We start from the raw sequence: 14,723 nt of genomic DNA, 5'->3' as shown, positions 1-14,723 counted from the left end.
CCCAGGGCTCGCAGCCTGGAGGACGCCCTGCAGACAGACACACGGAGCCAGGCGGCCAGATCTGCTCCGTAAGGCAGTTTAATGGGGCCCCCCCCGTACAGTACACAGCGTATAAACAGGGGGACCGGCTCCCCCCTGGAGCCAGGGCTGAGATGTGGGGCCAGGGCTCCCCTCCCCCATGGCTGGTGCCAGAGCCCGCGGGTTAGAAAAGTACAAAAGCAAAGTACTGCTAGAAGAGTTAGCGGGGCTGGGCTCCAGCTGGCGCCCTCGCAGGCCGGGGTGGGGGTCTGGGCCCCACCCCGCTGGGCCCAGCCCCGGCAGGGGACGCCCCCCCCTTGCAGGGTGTCTGCGATGGCTCCAGTGCCCCGAGCCTGGGCGCTCCCTGTGCCCCCTGGGGCCGGCTGCTGACTTCCCAGAATGCTCTGTACCAAGGCCGCGGCTTGCCCCAGAGCAAAGGGCTCCAGGCCAGCCCCTCCGCACGGCGTCTGGGCCCCTGCGGCTGCTCCACCTGCAGCCCCCCCAGGCCCCTCCTGGCCTTGGGAGAGATTTAACTCAGGGCCCCCAGGCAGAACCCCCCAGCAATGGGCAGGGGGCTCTGCCCCCACCCCAGTGCCGGGGGGGGACGGGGGGACAGGGGACTCTGAAACTCTGGACGTTATAGGGGGGCCCAGAGGAGGGTCCCCAACCTGACACTGGTCGAAAGGAACCAGCTGTGGCCCCCGGAGCCCCGCCTCCCCTCTGGACAGGCCAATAGGGGCAGGGGAAGGCAGCTGCTTTGAATATTTAAAGGGGCAGGCGGGCAGGTGCCCGGGCCACGTGGGCAGCGCAGCTGCTGGACTGGGGAGAGGGCGCCAGGAGGGGTGAGGGAGGGTCAAGTGTCACCAGCAAAACGGTCCCCCTGCCCTCCCCCCACCGCTGCCGCCTCCTCCCCTAAGGCACAAGTGGAATGAAGTGAAGCCCCTGCCCCCGTCAGAGGCGCCCGCCGGGCGTGGGGGCCGTCAGGGGCACGGTGGAGCCGCAGTCGTAGTCCAGGTCGAGGATGGTGTGGGCGGTGCCGGTGCCCAGCTGGCGATCCCGCAGGCTCTGGATGTAGCTCTGGGTGCGTGGAGGGGACAGGTCAACACAGGGTGCGCCCTGAGGGGGGCCCACTGCCTCCCACCCACCGCGGACGAAGATCCCCCTTCATCCCACGGCGCCAGGACCCCAACCCCTGGCTAGGCAGGAGAGCCCAGCATCCACCCCATACACTGGACGTGCGGCATCCCCATTCCTACCCCTTACAGACAGCCTGGGCCTCTCCCCTGCCCAAACCCAGCTGGCTCTGGGGCGGAGCATGGCAGCCGAGTATAACGTGGATCCCAGCTGAGCTGTTCAGCCTCTGACAAGGGAGCAGGGCTCCGTGATCGCTCCGGGGAAGGAGAGAAGGGGGCTCCCCACTTACCGGCGCCAGGACGTCGCCCGCGTAGCGCTTGACGGGGTTGGGCTTGCGCCGGTAGCTGCCCTCCTGCGGGGGGAGGCTCTGCCGCTTCTTGGCCTCCCTCTGCCGGATCCGCAGCAGCTGCAACCGCTGCTGCCGCCGGCTGATGATCACTGGGAGGGTGAGTCAGCGTGAGCCTCCGCGCCGGCCCCCCCCCCCGCCGGGCCCCTCCCCCGCCGGCCCCCCTGCCAGACCCCCCCCTGCTCTGCGCCGGACCCCCGGCTCTGCGCCAGGCCCCCCCCGCCGGGCCCCCCCCCCGCCGGCCCCCCCACCAGACCCCCCCCGCTCCGCGCCAGGCCCCTCCCCCGCCGGCCCCCCCACCAGACCCCCCCCGTTCCGCGCCGGCCCCCTCCCGCCGGGCCCCCGGGCTCTGCGCCACCCCCCCCCGCCGGGCCCCTCCCCTGCCAGCCTCCCCCCACTCCGCGCCAGCCCCCCCCACTCCAGGCCCCCCCCCCCACTCCAGGCCCCATACGTGGGAAGCACAGGACCAGCTGGGGCTCGCTCCTTCAGTGTGGCAGGGAAACTGAGGTACGGCCAAATGAGGGAATTACCCAAGAGAGGGTCAATGGCTGGGAATAGAACTCAGGAGTCCTGATTCCCTCCCCCGACCCCACCCTCCCTGGGCTCTAACCCACCAGACCCCACTCCCCTCCCAGAGCCAGGGAGAGAACCCAAGAGTCCTGGCTCCCAGCCCCTCCAGGAAGGGGGTCTCAATGCAACTTGGGGAGGCGGGAGAAAAGAGCCAGGAGTAAAGGAGGTCCCCACCCCTGTGCCCCTTACCCCACCCCCAGGCTGGCTCACTGCCTCCCAGCACCACTGCTCTGCCCCTGCCCTGCAGCCCCGGGTCCCCACCCACAGGACCCCCACTCACGCTCCATCCCTGTCCCCCCCGCTGCCCCTATGTCCCCCGCTCACCGTCCGTGTGCGAGTAGCCCCCGGCCGTCAGTTTCCACTGCAGCAGGAGGCCCAGCAGGCTGAGGGCCGGCCAGAGCGCCAGCACGGCCCAGCTGTGCCAGCAGAGCGGGGAGGAGGGCGCCAGGCGCAGCCGGTCATAGACGTGGTGCAGCAGGGCCAGCAGCTCCACGAAATAGTCCACGCAGACCACGATGACGGCGGCCCCGAAGACGGCCGTGGACAGCACGGTGAGCGGCTTCTGCCAGCGCAGGGCCAGCAGGGCGCAGAGCAGCGCCAGCCCCAGCAGGCTGCCCACGGGCACCCACAGGCTCTGCGGCTGGTAGAGCGGCTCGGTGGCCACCAGGGCGGCCGTGGCCAGCAGCAGCCCCAGCAGCAGCCCCGTCATGAAGAGCCCCACGCTGTGCACCAGCATGGTGACCAGCCCGCACAGCGCCCCGATGCCCAGCGCGATGCCCGCGCTCACTTCCAGGCTCAGCTGCGTCTCCAGGACTCGCTCCTTGTAGCACAGCAGGAAGATGACCAGGGAGCCGAAGAGGAGCCCCGACAGGAACATGATGGCTTTGAAGCAGCGGTAACCTGGGAAGTGGGGCCGGGGGGGAGCGGGAGAGGTTAGCAGGACCCAGCGCGTGGGGCAGGGGCTCCGGGTGTGTGTAGGAGATGGGGGGGCCTGCGGGTCGGGAGGGCGGGGCACGGGCAGAGCTGGGGAAGGGGGGAGCCCAGAGCTGGGGCAGCAGGGGCTGCGGGTCGGGAGCGAGGGGCAGAGCTGGGGGGAGCCCAGGGCTGGGCTAGCAGGGACTGCGGGTCGGGAGCGAGGGGCACCGGCAGGGCTGGGCTAGCCGGGGGGCTGCGGGTCGGGAGCGAGGGGCACCGGCAGGGCTGGGCTAGCCGGGGGCTGCGGGTCGGGAGTGAGGGGCACCGGCAGGGCTGGGCTAGGCTAGAAGGGGGCTGCGGGTCGGGAGCGAGGGGCACCGGCAGGGCTGGGCTAGCCGGGGGCTGCGGGTCGGGAGTGAGGGGCACCGGCAGGGCTGGGGGGAGCCCAGGGCTGGGCTAGCCGGGGGCTGCGGGTCGGGAGTGAGGGGCACCGGCAGGGCTGGGCTGGCAGGGGGCTGCGGGTCGGGAGCGAGGGGCACCGGCAGGGCTGGGCTGGCAGGGGGCTGCGGGTCGGGAGTGAGGGGCACTGGCAGGGCTGGGCTAGCCGGGGGCTGCGGGTCGGGAGCGAGGGGCAGCAGTGGAAGTTGGGGGGAGCTCCACGGTCACTGCCCATAGGATCCAGCCCCCCATGAGCCCCTGCCGCCCGCTCACCGAAGCAGCTGTAGATGACGCCGAAGAGGCAGCAGAGGGCGCAGACGGCGGCGGGCACGGCCTGGTAGCGACGCTCCAGCTCCAGGCTGCAGGGTTCCAGGCCGGGGGCGCCCGGCCCCAGCTCCGTGGCCTGCTGGTTAAAGCCCCAGGGCTCGGCTGTCAGGACGAGGGGCAGGAGGTCGGGCTCCATGCTGGGCGGGAGCCAGGGCCCTGCAGCCATCCACACAGGGAACCTGTGGGGGGGCGCCTGGTGTTGGGGGGGGTCACAGATCTCTAGGGCTGAGCTCCTGGCTTCCCCCGCCCCCCCTGTGCAGCCAGAGCCAGTCACGTCAACCCCCCGCACCTCTCCTCCCCCGCCCCGCCCCACCCCCTCCCTCTAACCCCCACCCTCTCGGCCCAGATCTCCCCTGAGCACCCCCTTCCCGGGGTCTGATCCATTCCCCGCCCCCCATCCTCCTGCCCAGGAGAGGCTAATCTCTTCACACGACCCAAGCATGGAAAAGATGACTAATTCCCCCCCAACAGCTGGAATCAACACGCAAAACGCCAGCCCCTCCCCCCCAACATCTGGCGGCTGCTCCAGAGCCAGGACACAGGGACACATCTGGCAGCCTCTCCTCGGGGCGGGGCGAGTGTGGGGGGGAATCAGAGGAGCACAAGGGGGATCTCCCCTAGGTGCTCGTACCGCACCCATCCCCACTGCTTCCCACCTGCACCCTTGCTGGCCCCACAGCACCCTGGAGGACACCCCCCCCTCATTCCCTACAGAGACCCTCCCCCCCAGCTTTCTCCCACCTGCCCTAAAGCTCCCCACCAAGGGTTCACCTCCTCAGCTAATGTCCATGACTCGCTGCTCTCAGACCCATCCACCCCCAAAATGAGGGAATCCTGCAAAATCCAGGGGCTGGCAGCCTCTCCCCCTGCCCCTGGGGACAGGGTCTCAGGCATCGTCCTGTCAGAACCTGATGTGGGAACTGGGCCGGACCCCACAGCCAGGGGAGACAGAGCCTGTGAGCAGCATGGGGCCTTTCTCAGCTCCCCATTACCCGCCTGCCCTGCTGGAGGTGTCAGGAGAGTCCCCCCACACTGGGTTCTGCTTGGTCTAGCCAGGTCCAGGCAAGCCGCTTCCCTGTTCCGTGCCTCAGTTTCCCCTTCTGTGGAATGGGGCTCCTCTCCCTGCAGGGGTTTAATCCCTCCATGGAGGTGTGCCCAAATGGCAGGGCTCTCAGCCAGGCGGGGTTTGGAGAGACGGAGGGGACATGGGGTGGCCGCTGTGCTGCTCGAGCAGGTCCAGGGGGCAGGCGGCCTCCCAGCTGGGAGGGGCGTGGGGGTGGGGCAGGCGGCCTCCCAGCTGGGAGGGGAGTGGGGGTGTGGAGGTGGCAGCCTCCTGCATGAAGGGGGCCCGGTTATTTGATCCCAGCCCACAGTCATTTCCCCCCACCCCCCGCATGAATCCTGATGAACCCCCTCCCAAGGGCGCCAGGAGCAAAAGGGCCCCACCTTCCTTGGGGCCAGAGCTGGGGTGGGGGATGGGCTGTGCTTCTCTCGACTCAGGGATCATTCATCACCCCAGAGGGGAAAGGGTCAGTCCCTCCCAGCTGGGGGGGGGGGGGCAGGAGGGCCCTGAGCCCCCACATCCCAGGGTTCCCCCTGATGGGGCTATAGGGGCCTGATGACACCCCAGAGCCCTGCTCTGCTGCAGCCAGATCTGCCTGTGTCCCTCACTCCTGACCCGCAGCCCCCTGCTAGCCCAGCCCTGGGCTCCTCCCAGCTTTGCCGATGCTCCTCACTCCTGACCTGCAGCCCAGCCCTGGGCTCCCCCCGAACCCGCAGCTCTGCCCATGCCCCTCACTCCTGCCCTGCAGCCCCAGCTCTCTCTGGCTACAGAGACTCCCGACAGTGAGGTAGTTTAGGAGACACAAAAACCAGTGGGGACATAGACGGGACTAAACTAATTTCACTAGTGACCTGGAGCAGGACTGGGAGGGCCAGGCCCAAGGACTCAGGTTTTGTGCAATAGCCCTGCAGAGCCCAGGTGGGTACCTGTGAGCGAGGGGGGGTCACTGCTCTTCGGAGGAAGGCCTGTAGGATTTAATGGAAAGGGATTAAATCAAGGAGACAGAGAAATTCCACAACAGACCAACAATGCCAGCAAATGGGACCCGTTCTGTGAACCATCCTGTACCATTCTGTAGTGGGGAGCGCAGGGGCTGCAGGTCGGGAGTGAGGGGCACCGGCAGAGCTGGGTCAGGGGGAGCCCAGGGCTGGGAACACAAGGGGCTGCGGGCCGGGAGTGAAGGGCACCGGCGGAGCTGGGTTGGGGGGAGCCCAGGGCTGGGAGTGCAGGGGGCTGCGGGTCGGGAGTGAGGGGCACCGGCGGAGCTGGGTCGGGGGGAGCCCAGGGCTGGGAGAGCAGGGGGCTGCGAGTCGGGAGTGAGGGGCACCGGCGGAGCTGGGTCGGGGGGAGCCCAGGGCTGGGAGTGCAGGGGCTGCGGGTCGGGAGTGAGGGGCACCGGCAGAGCTGGATGGGGGGAGCCCAGGGCTGGGAGCGCAGGGGGCTGCGGGTTGGGAGTGAGGGGCACCGGCAGAGCTGGGGAAGTGGGGAGCCCAGGGCTGGGAGCGTCGGGGGCTGCGGGTCGGGAGTGAGGGGCACCGGCAGAGCTGGGGAAGGGGGGAGCCCAGGGATGGGATAGCAGGGGGCTGCGGGTCGGGAGTGAGGGGCACCGGCAGAGCTGGGTGGGGGGAGTCCATGGCTGGGAGCGCAGGGGGCTGCGGGTCGGGAGTGAGGGGCACCGGCGGAGCTGGGTGGGGGGAGTCCATGGCTGGGAGCGCAGGGGGCTGCGGGTCGGGAGTGAGGGGCACTGGCAGAGCTGGGTGGGGGGAGTCCATGGCTGGGAGAGCAGGGGGCTGCGGGTCGGGAGTGAGGGGCACCGGCGGAGCTGGGAAAGGGGGGAGCCCAGGGCTGGGAGCGCAGGGGCTGCGGGTCGGGAGTGAGGGGCACCGGCGGAGCTGGGGGGGGGAGCCCAGGGCTGGGAGCGCAGGGGCTGCGGGTCGGGAGTGAGGGGCACCGGCAGAGCTAGGTGGGGGGAGCCCAGGGCTGGGAGCGCAGGGGGCTGCGGGTCGGGAGTGAGGGGCACCGGCAGAGCTGGGGAAGGGGGGAGCCCAGGGCTGGGAGCGCAGGGGGCTGCGGGTCGGGAGTGAGGGGCACTGGCAGAGCTGGGTGGGGGGAGCCCAGGGCTGGGAGCGCAGGGGGCTGCGGGTCGGGAGTGAGGGGCACCGGCAGAGCTGGGTGGGGGGAGCCCAGGGCTGGGAGCGCAGGGGCTGCGGGTCGGGAGTGAGGGGCACCGGCAGAGCTGGGTGGGGGGAGCCCAGGGCTGGGAGCGCAGGGGCTGCGGGTCGGGAGTGAGGGGCACCGGCAGAGCTGGGGGGAGCCCAGGGCTGGGAGCGCAGGGGCTGCGGGTCGGGAGTGAGGGGCACTGGCGGAGCTGGGGGGGGGAGCCCAGGGCTGGGAGCGCAGGGGCTGCGGGTCAGGAGTGAGGGGCACCGGCGGAGCTGGGGGGGGGAGCCCAGGGCTGGGAGCGCAGGGGCTGCGGGCTGGGAGTGAGGGGCACCGGCGGAGCTGGGGGGGGGAGCCCAGGGCTGGGAGAGCAGGGGGCTAGGGGTCAGGAGTGAGGGGCACCGGCAGAGCTGGGTGGGGGGAGCCCAGGGCTGGGAGAGCAGGGGGCTAGGGGTCAGGAGTGAGGGGCACCGGCGGAGCTGGGGGGGGGAGCGCAGGGCTGGGAGCGCAGGGGGCTGCGGGTCGGGAGTGAGGGGCACCGGCGGAGCTGGGGGGGGGAGCCCAGGGCTGGGAGCGCAGGGGCTGCGGGCCGGGAGTGAGGGGCACTGGCAGAGCTGGGTTGGGGGAGCCCAGGGCTGGGAGTGCAGGGGCTGCGGGTCGGGAGTGAGGGGCACCGGCAGAGCTGGGTGGGGGGAGCCCAGGGCTGGGAGTGCAGGGGCTGCGGGCTGGGAGTGAGGGGCATCGGCAGACCCCCGGGGGGGGCAGGGCTGAGATTCTGGGGCACAGCTTCTGTGTCAGGACTGGCACCCTACATGCTGCCCTCAGAGGCTCAGGGACACCAGCCCAGCCCCCAGCCCCCTCTGCCCTCGCTGGGCACCGCGCACAGGGCTGGCACGAGGGGGATGAGGCCCCTGGCCGAGGGGCTCGGGGCATGGGGGCCACGGGACCAGGGAAATCAGCTTCACGCTGGGAGCGAGGGAGACAAGGCTGAATCGTGGGGGCACAGATGGGGGGTCGGTCTGGGAGCTGGGGAGGGCACAGGGGCGGGGCTCGGTTCGGGAGCCCGGGGGCGGGGGGACTTGGTCTGGGAGCCCGGGGGGCACAGGGGTGCGGGGCTTGGTCGGGGATCGACGAGGACACAGGGGTGGGGGGAGGCTCGGTCCGGGAGCCGGGGGACGGGACACGGGGGGGGATTCCCGATACTCGGGGATTGTTTAAAAGTTTGAGGGGTCTCGGGCCCCCCCCCACCGCTCTGTCGATACTTTGTTTTGCTGTAAACCTCCCGCGGGGGCCCCAGAGCCGGGTCTCGCCTCCCGGTGCGAGCTGGGGGCAGAGCGGGGGGAGTCACCGACCCCCCCCCGGGCACCCGACCGCTCCCCAAACTTCTCCGAAGCGCCCCGGGCAGCCCCCGGTAGCCCCCCGCCCCGGGCAGCCCCCCAGCCCCCGGTAGCCCCCCGCCCCGGGCAGCCCTCCAGCCCCGGGCGGCCCGGCAGCCCCCGGCCCCCCAGCCCCGGGCAGCCCCCGGCCCCCCAGCCCCGGGCAGCCCCCGGCCCCCCAGCACTCACCGCCGGCCGGGCTGCCCGGGAAGGGCCCCGCGCTCCGGGGCTAGCGGCCCATCCCAGCTCGGTCCTTTTGTTGCGGGGCGAGTCCCAGGAAGGGGCCTCAAAGCGCCGCCAGCCCGGGCCCCCCGGGCCCCCCGAGCCCGGCCCGCTCCGGTCCGGCTCCGGATTAAACTCCGCCAGCGGCTCCGTCCGGCAGCAGCTGCGGGGTGACATCAGCCGCGGGCGGCCGCAAACCGCGTGGCCGGGGCAGGGGGCGGGGTCGGGGGGACCCAGGGGGCCGAGCTCCCCCCCCCCCCCGGTCCGGGGAGAGCGGCAGGGAGGGGCCACTGCTGGGGCGGCTCCGGCGTCCCCCCCCCGGGAGCCCCCCCGCCGCTCGCTGGATGCGGGTCCTGGATGCTTCCAGCTGGCGGCTCTGGCCGGGAAAGGGGCGAGCGGGGGGCTGGGGGGCTCCCAGTGGCCACGGGGCTCCAGGGGCCCGTCGGACCCAAGGGCGCTGCCCGGGGCCCAGCCCCTCACTCCCAGCACCGGCTCCCCAGACTCCTGCCCCCGGCCCCCGGCCCCAGGGTGGGTCTGGCTGGGCTGGAGTCGGGTCTCGGTTCCCCTTGGGCAGGACTGCAGAGGCCGCGGGGCAGGGCCCATCTTGCGTTAACTCGGGGCCCTGGGCCAGGCCTGGCAGCCCGGGCCCTAGGCAGAACCGGGAATCCGAACCTTTCAGCGGGCAGCGTTGTCTGGTGGTTGGAGCGCGGTGCCCCGGGCTCTGATCCTGGCCCCGTCGCTGTCGCCCGGACAAAGGCCCCCGCGGCCTGGAGCCAGCGTCCCACGGACGGGGCCTCAGCCCAGGATGTCCAGAGCCGGGTAATTAGGCCTGTCACTTCCCCCGTGGCCAAGCCTGGATTCTGGCTCCTCAGCCCAGCTGCCTGCCCTCTGCCCCCAGGACACCGGCGCCTTGGGGCCCTGGGAGTCAGGACGCCTGGGTTCTATCCTGGCTATAGGGCAGTGGGGTCTGGCGGCGAGGGCAGGGGACGCTGGAGTCAGGACGCCTGGGTTCTATCCTGGCTATAGGGCAGTGGGGTCTAGCGGCGAGGGCAGGGGACACTGGAGTCAGGACGCCTGGGTTCTATCCTGGCTATAGGGTAGTGGGCGAGGGCAGGGGACACTGGAGTCAGGACTCCTGGGATCTATCCTGGCTATAGGGCAGTGGGGTCTAGCAGCGAGGGCAGGGGACGCTGGAGTCAGGACGCCTGGGTTCTATCCTGGCTATAGGGTAGTGGGCGAGGGCAGGGGACGCTGGAGTCAGGACGCCTGGGTTCTATCCTGGCTATAGGGCAGTGGGCAAGGGCAGGGGACACTGGAGTCAGGGCTTCTGGCCATGTCTACACTACACCGAGTGGTGACTGATCTGGTTTAGCTGCAGGTGGAGCTGGCCCCTTTCAGCTTCCCTCCCTGGAATGTGGCGCTGCCCTGGCCCCGTTCCTGGGCAGCCCGGCCCCTCCCTGGGGGCTGGCGGTTGCTGGCCGCGGGCCCAAGCAGGTGCCTGAAGCCACGCCAGCGTCCCAGCAACCAGCCAGACGCCAGCTGGGCTGCAGCAGAGGGGTCCCTCTGTCCTGTGGGGAGGGGAGGGCCTCGCGGGGTCAGGCAGCCCCCTTGCTCCTTCTCAGGGCCTGGCCATAATGGGAACAAGAGCACTGTGCGATAGAACCCAGGCGTCCTGGCTCCCAGCCCCCCCTGAGCTGAGGGTAGAACCCAGGAGTCCTGACTCCCAGACACCCCTCCCCCATTGCAATCTGCTCTGACCCAGCTTCAGCTGTGGGGACAGATGGTGCCAGCAACAACCAACAGTCACCGGAACCTGCCCCCAGGCCCTGCCTCTGCCCCAGCCCCAGCCCCAGCAACCACTGAGCCCCGGGGAGACCAGCTCCCTCCCCGGCCGGGCCTGGAGGGGCCTTAGCGTCCCTGGGGCAGTAGGTCCAGTCCCAGGGGGTGACCATGCCCCAACACCGCCCTGGGAGCTGCCCATCTCCCCCTGTGCCCCAGCACCCCTGGGGACTGCCCATCCCGCAACACACCTGGGTGCCCCCCATCCCCCTGATCCTGCCCCCCGCCTCGTTTTCCCAGAGACAGGTTACTCCCCTGGTCTGTGTTGCCCCAGCCCTTTCCCCCAGCCTGCCCATTCCCCCCCCCCCCCGCCGTCCCGGTGCCCTCCCCGCCCGGGGCCGGTGCCAGGGGGAGCTGCAGAGAAGCACCCGGCCCATTCACAGGAGCCAGGAGCCTGTGGGAGCCTGAGCTGCGGCCAAAGCCTGGCTCTTGGCAGCCGAATTTTCTCACCCTCTCCCCAGCCAGCTGGGCCAGCCCTGACCCGGCCTCCCCACCAGCGCAGTGCCAGGCTCCCACAGGGCCAGCAGGGCGCTAGCTGGCATCCACGGGACAGAGACACCAGGAGTCTCTTTGCCATCCAGGCCTGGGGAGCGGCTGGATCTCATCTTCCTCCTTATGGGATCCCCGGACGCCTGGGTTCCGCTGAAAACACCTCACTCATCGCCCCACAAGCCTGCCTCCTTTGGAGTTAGAGAGCGCTGCTTGAGTGGGGGGAAGGGGCAGGGGGCAGGCCCGGGAAGTGACTAGGACCCGCTGCGACCAGCCCTCCAGGCCTGGGCTTGGCTCCTGCGGACGAGGGGCGGTGAGTGCAGGGGGCTGCGGAATAGGGGAGCTGGGCCAGGGCAGCCCCTTGCCCACTGGTGAAGTGTGGGGCTGGCACGGGTGTCCCTCCCCCCCAGCACGCGAGAGGGGCAGGAACACGAAGCACCAGCTGCCCGGAGCTATCTCTATTAGCCACACCTGGGGGGTCAGGGTCAGAGCCTTGCCAAGCATGTGGCAGAGCCACCGCTCCTGGGCCCCCGTGGCCCTGGGGTTCCCCCAAGCAGGCTGCCACCCGCCTCGCTCCCCCCGCTTCAGAGCTGATCCCTCGCCCAGTGCACCCTGCCCTGCCCTGCCCTCCCCTCCAGGATTGCAGCCGGGGTGTGAAGGGACTGTCTGTTTGGCTCTGAGTGGATCAGGTGCAAGGTGCATTGCAGATCTCCGGGCTGGTGGGGGGAGTCCAGGGCCGGGCTAGCAGAGGGCCGTGGGTCAGGGTTGAGGGGCACCGGCAGAGCTGGGGGGGAGCCCAGGGCTGGGAGAGCAGGGGGCTGCGGATTGGGAGTGAGGGGCACTGGCAGAGCTGTTGCAGGGGTGAGGTGGGGGAGCCCAGGGCTGGATCAGGACTGAGAGAGGCATGTCAATGTCATTTTTTCTATGTTACCTGTGGGGAAACTGAGGCACAGAGTGGGGACGCTGGGAATAGAACCCAGGAGCCTGGACTGCCAGACCTCGGTCTAACGCAGTCCTCGGTCTCGCTGTCTCTCACGCCCCAGCCCTTGTGGGAGCGGGAGGCCACGGGGGACGCCGTGTCTTGGAACAATGCAGAACGGCACCCCTCCCCCCGCCCGCCCCCTCCTTCCTCCATGGCACAGTAGAAGCTCTCAGGCCCCGACACGGGAGACAGAGGGAGCTTTGTGTCTCCCCAGCGCCGAGGTCGAGGGAGCACAGCACATGATCAGCCAGCCGAGCCGCACAGCCGCTGCGTCAGCCAGAGCCAGGCCGCGGGCACCTCCTGGCAGAGGGGCTGGGGCAGCCTTAGGGGCCTCCCCAACGCCTGCTCCACCTTCAGAGTGATGGGCAGCCTCCTCCCGCATTGAGCTGCCAGGGCCCGGCACCCCCAGGAGGGCTGCACATGCTAGCAACAGGGTCAGCAATGTCCTCTGGCCACCACAGGGGGAGGTTAGTGCAGGGGGACTCGGAGCAGGACTCCTGGGTTCTCTCCCCAGCTCTGGGTGGGACGTGGGGTCTAGTGGATTGGTCCATGGGACTGGGAGCCAGGACTCCTGGGTTCTCGCCCCAGCTCTGGGTGGGACGTGGGGTCTAGTGGATTGGTCCATGGGACTGGGAGCCAGGACTCCTGGGTTCTCGCCCCAGCTCTGGGTGGGACGTGGGGTCTAGTGGATTGGTCCATGGGACTGGGAGCCAGGACTCCTGGGTTCTCGCCCCAGCTCTGGGTGGGGAGTGGGGTCTAGTGGATTGGTCCATGGGACTGGGAGCCAGGACTCCTGGGTTCTCGCCCCAGCTCTGGGAGGGGAGTGGGGTCCTAGCCCCAGTTCTAGAAGTCGGATTCTTTCTCACGTGGCGAGGTCCGGGCTCTGCTACTGAGTTGCTGCCTCAGCTAGGCGCAGCCCTAGTGCCCCACTCGTCCTGGCCCGGAGACCCGGGGGCGCAGTGGCCCCACCTGGCGGAGGGGGGCAGAGCCGGCGTTAACGCGGGCGAAGCCAGTCGCTGCCCTTGGTAAGACGCTGCTAAGACCAGGGGGGCCAATTATCTTTTTTCAAGGTCCAGACTCCAGAGAAAATGATGCAAAAAGAACAATCATGACAGTAAGTAAATGAGAAGAAGTTGGGGTTTGGTCACACGTGCCTGGCGCGCCGGATTTGGCCCGCAGGCTGCCTGGTGACTGCCCCTGTGCTAAGGAAACACAGAGAACCCCTGATACCACCTTCCTTTGTTTAGCCCCTCTCATAGGGGAGCCTAACATGATTTACACAGTTCACATGGCAAGCGCCTCGCCCAGGACAGCAACACTTCCCAGGGTTCAGCTGTCCAACACTGAAATGCAGCTGTCCCTGGGGTGGAGCATGGCAGCTACTTACCAGTGCACAGCGACAATGAACAGGGATCAGCTACCCAGGAGCGAATTGCAGCTGTCTCTGGGGTGGAGCACTCCGGCTGTTTAACAGCAGGCAGCAGTGGGATGCACATTATGGTAGAAAGGAAGAAGACTGTATCCAATGGAAACAATGGGAACTGAGGTTGGTTAATTAAGGTCACATGGTGGGAAAGGACCCACTGGCTCCAGGATTCACCTCTCTGGAGGGGGTTGACCCAGGAGGTACGACCCAGCCCAAAGCCTCGGTGCCCCTCTCCACATCCAATTGTAGGGCTAGTTCCTGGTCCTGTTTACATGGGTGTAAATCCAGATCGGCTCCAATGGAGATACTGTGGATTTACAGTGGGACAGCCGAGGTCGGGATCTGGCCTTTACCTTCTCAGGGGCTCGGAAGGAAAGTCCCAAAGGGTTGGAGGAAAGGGGCAGCTGGGAGACTGGAAGGCCCCAGTCTGAACCCGTGTGGGATCATGGGCCAAATTCATACCCAGTGCAACTCAGTTGGCCCCGGTGGAGTTACACCAGGGAGAAGTTTGGCCCCAGCTGTGCGTGGGGGCGCATGTGTGGGAATAAGAACCTAAGACCGGCCAGACGGGGTCAGACCAAAGGTCCATCCAGCCCAGTGTCCTGTCTGCCGACAGTGGCCAGCGCCAGGGGCCCCAGAGGGAGTGAACCTAACAGGTAATGATCAGTGATCTCTCTCCTGCCCTCCATCTCCCCCCTCTGACAAACAGAGGCCAGGGACACCCTTCCTTACCCATCCTGGCTGATAGCCATTAATTAAAACCCTTCACCTCCAGGAATGTGTCCACCTCTCTTGTAAACCCTGTTACAGTCCTAGCAGCCTAGACGACTGCTCCTTCCCCTGCATCAGGTTGTCTTGCCCGTGATCCAGCTGCGAAGTCTCCGGGACTCTCCCGAGAGCTGTCTCTGCCTCCCCGGGTTACAGGGGCCACCAGCAGTCACTCGGGAGTCGCACTTGGAATCAGGGGCTGGAATCATTCGTACCGCGGGGGTGCTGAGAACCATTGACCCAAACTGTGAATCCTGCATATGATGGAAACCTCTTCAAACAAGGGGGTGCGGTAGCTCCCCCAGCACCCCCGGTTCCAGCGCCTAGTCTTGGAATGCCGTGCCACCCGGCGCAGATCTGCTTCCCCCTTCCCTGAGCCAACTGAACTAGCCGTGGGTGCTGCCTCCCTGCCAGCAGGCTGGAGTGGGGTTCGAAGGGACACGTCGCTTTCTGCTGGAGAAAGGGCTGATGCTTCTCATCGGGGGCTCTCCAAGCAGAAACACCCATTTCTGTGTCGTGGGAGCGCCGGTCAGGCACTGGTAGCCCCCTTGTGCCAGGTGGGGCACAGACCCGGAACAAGGAGATCGCCTCTGCCCCACAGAGCGTGACAGTAACACTAGCCCCACTGAGCTCTGCTGACCAGGGGGTCT

At 68.8% G+C, this 14,723-nt stretch overlaps 1 protein-coding gene across 5 annotated transcripts; it reads right to left on the bottom strand.

The window, feature by feature from the left end:
• Nucleotides 1-63: 63 nt before the first annotated feature.
• LOC102948146 (transmembrane protein 198) lies at nucleotides 64-8,831 on the bottom strand. Of its 5 annotated transcripts, none has more exons than XM_043532558.1 (6): nucleotides 8,516-8,831; nucleotides 5,738-5,776; nucleotides 3,695-3,941; nucleotides 2,393-2,968; nucleotides 1,442-1,590; nucleotides 64-1,095 (listed from the first exon to the last, which is right to left on the bottom strand). In XM_043532558.1, exons 1-6 carry the CDS (start codon nucleotides 8,744-8,746, stop codon nucleotides 970-972), a joined length of 1,368 nt encoding a protein of 455 aa, XP_043388493.1. In that variant the 5' UTR covers nucleotides 8,747-8,831; the 3' UTR covers nucleotides 64-969. The 5 variants fall into 5 exon arrangements, with proteins under 5 accessions (XP_043388493.1, XP_043388494.1, XP_037740095.1 ...); XM_043532559.1 differs by having other exon boundaries at nucleotides 8,537-8,829; XM_037884167.2 differs by having other exon boundaries at nucleotides 3,695-3,927; nucleotides 8,537-8,819.
• Between the last annotated feature and the right edge of the window lie 5,892 nt (nucleotides 8,832-14,723).

The sequence above is a fragment of the Chelonia mydas genome, chromosome 20, assembly GCF_015237465.2.
Source record: "Chelonia mydas isolate rCheMyd1 chromosome 20, rCheMyd1.pri.v2, whole genome shotgun sequence".
Lineage (NCBI taxonomy): Eukaryota > Metazoa > Chordata > Testudines > Cheloniidae > Chelonia > Chelonia mydas.
Note: the sequence above shows the minus strand (reverse complement) of the source record. Positions and strands in the feature narration are given on the sequence as shown.

What these genes read in the sequence shown, in the direction of transcription:
- LOC102948146 (XM_043532558.1), bottom strand. Translation starts at nt 8,746, where the DNA reads ATGTCACCCCGCAGCTGCTGCCGGACGGAGCCGCTGGCGGAGTTTAAT. An exon ending in CGTCATCTACAGCTGCTTCG is followed by an intron (nt 2,969 to 3,694) that starts GTGAGCGGGCGG and finishes CCCACTTCCCAG; the next exon opens with GTTACCGCTGCTTCAAAGCC. An exon ending in GGGCTACTCGCACACGGACG is followed by an intron (nt 1,591 to 2,392) that starts GTGAGCGGGGGA and finishes TCACCCTCCCAG; the next exon opens with TGATCATCAGCCGGCGGCAG.